Source organism: Phyllobates terribilis, unplaced genomic scaffold (assembly GCF_046119375.1).
Source record: "Phyllobates terribilis strain yellow unplaced genomic scaffold, ASM4611937v1 Scaffold_5__5_contigs__length_657084704, whole genome shotgun sequence".
Lineage (NCBI taxonomy): Eukaryota > Metazoa > Chordata > Amphibia > Anura > Dendrobatidae > Phyllobates > Phyllobates terribilis.
In genome coordinates this window covers 239,515,805-239,521,511 of record NW_027362765.1, presented here as the reverse complement: position 1 = coordinate 239,521,511, position 5,707 = coordinate 239,515,805, and the positions used below count along the sequence as shown (strand labels likewise).

General features: G+C 43.9%; 1 protein-coding gene across 3 annotated transcripts; it reads left to right on the top strand.

Moving 5' to 3' along the window:
* The first annotated feature begins 777 nt into the window (after positions 1–777).
* Positions 778–5,232, top strand: FOXJ1 (forkhead box J1). Of its 3 annotated transcripts, none has more exons than XM_073683941.1 (3): positions 778–931; positions 1,727–2,270; positions 3,644–5,232. In XM_073683941.1, the coding sequence occupies exons 2-3, from the start codon at positions 1,758–1,760 to the stop codon at positions 4,448–4,450; spliced, it is 1,320 nt and encodes a 439-aa protein (XP_073540042.1). In that variant the 5' UTR covers positions 778–931; positions 1,727–1,757; the 3' UTR covers positions 4,451–5,232. The 3 variants fall into 3 exon arrangements, with proteins under 3 accessions (XP_073540042.1, XP_073540043.1, XP_073540044.1); XM_073683942.1 differs by having other exon boundaries at positions 782–958; XM_073683943.1 differs by lacking the exon at positions 778–931 and adding an exon at positions 1,159–1,297.
* Positions 5,233–5,707: the final 475 nt, after the last annotated feature.

Genomic DNA, 5,707 nt, shown 5'->3' with positions numbered 1-5,707 from the left:
ATACTAGTGAGAACACCAGATATAACAACTGGGAGAGAATGCGAATGGCTAAAACTTCTCCAGCACACAAATCAGTCTGATGTGCCTCCGATCTCTGTATAACTGGTGCCGTCTGAGATCCCATCCGAAATAAGGCTTTACACATTAACCGTATATGTACCTTCCATATAAAATCTACCTCCCACACCTGCGGGGGTTTATCAGAACTTGAGTAGGATTTCGGACGAGCCTACAAATAATAATGGCTAAAATGCTGTAAAATGAGGCGAATCTGTAACTTACAAAGTTGGCGAATATTAGCAAGAGAATAAGTTTACAATAAGGGGCGATCGATTTACCACCCCCCAAAAATCTCAGCAGCCTGGTTTAACCCATGATTGGCGACTATTCAGTGCAAGCTACGCTGACTTATATAGGAGAACACAGTAGAGGGTGAGCCCCCCCGGTCTAGTCATTGATTGCACCCTCTATAGGGGCAGCTGCATGAGTGGCTGACATAGAGGCACCAGCTACAGCTCAGATCCCACTAACAGCGCCCCCAGCAGGCTGCCACACTCTACAAGGCAATGTAGCATGGAGAATGCAGAGCAGCCCCTCCCCGCTGCCTTCTTGCCCCTCACCATGTATATTGCCAACATGCCAACCTTGTCCTGCCAGACACAGCGCGCAGCCACAGGAGGGGGCGTGGCGGCATGACTGCGCTCTCCATGGAGACTCACCGGCCAATCGGAACGCTGGAAGCTGTGTACACGGGCGGAGCGTTGCCATAGTTCCGAGAGAAGCCTTTCAGAGCCGCTGGTACTTAATGCCTGGCAGGAGACGCTGGTAGATAAGAGCTGGCAATAACTCATCTGCGGCTCCTCTGCAGTTCTGCTGCGTCTTCTAGAAGCTTCGTGTCCAGCCTGAAGCCTCCTGATCAGCTGCCAGCCAGGTAACAAGATCCATCCACCCCCTTTAGGTTAGTGATCGCTAAGTCCATCATTATGGGTCTCCTATGGGGCAGCGCTTGGTCTGCTGATCTTTGCCAGCTGCTGTATAGAATGGGCAGATATCAGAATGAGAACAAAATGGCTGTGGGTTGGCAGGAGGGCACCTAGGGCTTGGCATGGCAGAGGATGGGCAGACGTGTGGTGACTATTAATCAGCCCGCCCCTGAATAGATCGCTTCTTTCAGCCAGAAGGACTTGTACTATCAGCATGGCATAAACCTTCTCCCCATTCCTCAGGGTAAAAGTTACCCAAAGTTTACAGCTACTCCTGCTTGTTACCTCCAGGACTGGGATAAATGGAGAAACTGGTAGTGATCTCATAAAGAAGGGGTTTTTTCGTTGCTCAAATTAACAATCGTCCCCATCGTTGTCGTCCTTGGTACCAAAATCTTGTCCAAATAACCCTTTATTTTCCATTATGCATGTATTTCTTTTTTGTGAGACTTTAAGAACATGAATGTTATTGTATACTCCGGGTATATGATAACTGCCGCTTTATAGGTGTTGTGAAACTACAACTCCCAACATGCCTCGCCAGAAAGTTGCTATCTAACTGTTGCAAATCTACAAATTATAACCTCCCCTGGCAGCTGAAATTTGGGTGTTGAGGTTGTGTGACAGCTGGGGAGCAATAATGTGACGATCACGGCATAAAAATACATGGTATACCACCTCACCTATAATCCATGCTTGCGTCATTGGATTTCTTCTCTAAAACTTATATTATTTTGTTTTAGGAAAAGTCTTCGGACCACTGGGGCCTCCTGAATGTTTGACTTGTCCACTGCTGTCCCCACAGACATGGCAGATAACTGGCTGGCCTACCAGACAGAAGGGGAGGTAGGACATGAGCCCCTCTCCAGCTCAGTCAACCTGGACGACAGTCTCACCAGTCTTCAGTGGCTACAAGAATTCTCCATTATCAATGCCAATGTGGGCAAGACCCCCTCATCCTCTGTAGACCCCCAAGGCTACCGTCATCTACCAGGTTCTGCTGCCCCTTGCTCTCCACTGGCTGCTGATCCTGCCTGCTTAGGAATGCCTCACACCCCGGGCAAGCCGACATCATCGTCTACCTCAAGGGCTGCCCACCTGGGACTTCAACCCATGGAAGAGATTGACTACAAGACCAACCCGCATGTTAAGCCACCATACTCCTATGCCACTCTCATATGCATGGCAATGCAAGCAAGCAAGAAGACCAAGATTACGCTGTCCGCCATCTACAAGTGGATCACAGACAACTTCTGCTACTTCCGGCATGCAGACCCTACTTGGCAGGTAAATATGAAAAATCAAAATATGCTATACTTTATGCCACAACTTATAACATGTCCATGATTCAGTGGTTTTCTATAATTATATATTCACAAAGGAAATTTTGTGCTCTGCATGACATAAATGACCCTTAATCGTCCTTATCTTCCCATAAATCTGTCACTAATGCAGCCTTCCTAGTCTTGAGGCAATAAGGCATGCCGTTGGCATCTCTCTGCCTTTCTCGTCCTCCCCTGGGTATAATTATTCTCTAGTTCTGTGACTCCCGAGCTACTATTTTGCACATTCTGCATCCCACAGCATCACTAGCGTTACATTAACCCCTGTGATCCATCAAACTGAGGCAATAAAATTGTCCTTTCCCAAATTTTGCACAATACGGGTTGGTGTTCCTGAAAAGGCTGCATCACAATGATTAATATAATGTAGGGTCAAAGTAGGTCCTTATAGAGGGTCAGTAACTACACAACCATATATCAGTGTACTATTAGGTTGTGGGTGTCAGCTCCTTCCCTCCCTCTGTTCTGTAGAATCTGTGTGGCCCTGACACTGCATTGTCTCTTGGTAATAGATGGTCCTTGGGAGGGACCAGACGAGGCTGGTTTATGGGGGAAATCTTGTACAGTGAGGTGGGAGGGGAAGATTACCGGAAAGGGGGAAACTAGAAGTACCCCCCTTTCCCAGCTTCTTTAAACAAATCTCTATCTATCTATCTATCTATCTATCTATTTTTTATCTATCTATCTATCTATCTATCTATCTATCTATCTATCTATCTATTTGTTATATCCATCTAATTCTTCTGCCCCAACAAATAAACAAGCTTGAAAGACCATAAACTTTCTCAAGGCGGATAATGAAAACTACTCCCCCAGCTAGTCTCAGACTTTACTGGTTTAATTAAACACTGGTGGTGGGGGGGCATCGCAGACACACACAGGTGGTGAGGATGGAGACCGCTGAGGCAAGAATGATAAATATGTTTAACTGGCCAAGCAATAAGCATCCAAAGTCCCACAAGGGAGGGGGGTGAATAGAAAAAGGGAGGGAGGGGGATGTTTCGGTTTTTCTCCCCTTGTTAAATTTCATTAAACAGTAAATAGCGGATCAGGAAGATCCGGGATCCCTGTGGTTGGGGGCTGGGTGTAGACTTAGGATAAAGGGGAAAAAAAGGAATGTACTCATTTTTATGCCTATTTTATTTTACTGGAAGCTTCTAAAAAACAAAAGTCCAACCCAAAAAGAAACTATGGCTTCTTCTTTCAGTACGTGGCTCGGCCAACTCAGTCTCCAACATTGGAATTCAAAAAGAACAATATTGTCTAATGCATACGATGGATTTATATTGACCCTCCTCTGATTTCTTTCTTCTGTAGAATTCCATCAGACACAATCTGTCGCTCAATAAGTGCTTCATTAAAGTTCCTCGAGAGAAAGACGAACCAGGAAAAGGTGGGTTTTGGAAGATTGATCCACAGTATGCTGACCGACTTATGAATGGTGCCATTAAGAAGAGACGACTGCCACCGGTCCAGATCCACCCAGCTTTTGCCGGAGCCCAGTCCACTTCTTCTGATAATAATATGGGTTCTGTCTGGTCTTTGAATGTGAGCTCTGAGTCCCACCAACTGCTGAAACAGTTTGAGGAAGCAACAGGTGAACAAAACTGGAATTCTGTTGGAGAACACGTGTGGAACATGGCAGAAAACAAAGGTCACAAGCGCAAGCAGCCATTGCCTAAGAGGATGTTCAAAACTCCCCGCTTATCCAGTTCCCCTATGCTGTCCCATGATGACCAGACAGAACTTGGGCCCCTGAAAGGAGATTTTGACTGGGAAGTCATTTTTGACTCAAACCTAAGTGACAACTTCTCAGCGTTTGAGGACCTAGAAGTTACACCACCACTAAGCCCAGTTAGCCAATCTGTTGACCTCACAGTCCACGGTAAACACATTAACTGTCCTCAACAGTGGTATCCTATGGGCCAGGATCAAGCAGCAGTTCAAAATAGTTTGGATTTTGATGAGACATTCCTGGCCACCTCATTTCTCCAGCACCCATGGGATGAGGGTAGGAATGACTACCTTTCAAACTCTTCCAACATAGATCAGCTGTTTGATCTCAATGAAGAATTCCCTCCAGGACTCAATGACTGGAGCACCATGAATTCCTATTTACAATAATGGGGCCATCTTGAACTTTGAAAGACTTGTGTACATTATATACTTACATATAGATATACCAATCCATTTTTATATTTACATTTATCTGACCTTGAACTCATGTAACGAGGAGAGCGTTCAGACGTTTACATGTCTAACAAAGGGATTCAGAGCCTCCAGTGTAAGACAACTTCTCTACTGAATCCTGGAAGAATGGTCTACGGGACAGCATGAACTCGGACTTAGAGAAGACCCTTTCCCTATTCCTCAATCACATGTACAGTACTTATTAAAGAGACAGAAAAAAATGAAACTTTTGTACTTATTTTTCTACAGATGAAAGCAAAAAAAGAAATTATGTTTTTGAAATATATTTTTTTTTTGTTTTATTCTGACTTCTGATCTTTGGTGACCAGCCTGAGTAAGATATGTTATATCATATGAAATGACCAATTCTTAATAATGTGCAATGTGTTCTCTCAATCTGACTTGGTTTGTATTGACCTCTAGAAAAATATGATGACCACAGGTTATTTGGGACCAGGGGCATTTCATAGCTCTGCTTCTTTATATTTCCATTGGTTGGATGCCAGAACAAACCATGTAAGATCTAAATATATTTAGAGTCGGGTGTTACGTGAATGGGTGCTGCTAGAAAAATTATAAAAAGAGGTGTATTTTTAAGACTATATTAAGCCTTTGCTGCCAGAGTCCTTAAAGTGTTGCATACTCCGCTGGTGTTAAGAGTTAAGTAGGTGGCTTCACTTGGATTCTGATACGTGGAAGGGGAACAAATGTGCATGTGTGTATGTGTGTGTGAGAAGAGCTGGCACCAGTGAACAATAAGGAGTTTATGACTGTTCACCGCCTATCTGAATGGCTTAAACAATGTTATGCAATTGCAATGGGGTGGGAATCAGGGTTGCATACTGGGAAGATTAAATACAGCACTCTTGTATGGACATTGAAGGTGCATTGAATTTTCTCCTGTGGATTTAAATAAATGCATTTTTCTGAAAATTATTTGCAGTTTATTTTGGCATCCTTATTGGCAAAAAACTAGATCCTCAATAGTTCAAGATCTATCAGCAGTGGAGACTTCTGCCCAAGCCCAACAACATTTAGATATGGACACACAGAAATGTGACTAAGCACACACTTATTTTTATCACTAAAACCAAAAATACATTATTCCGTAAGATTTAACCTGGTTAAATAAGAAAATGGTTCAGTTGATGGAACCTAATCATTTCTATGCAGCAGATTGAAGGCAAAGTG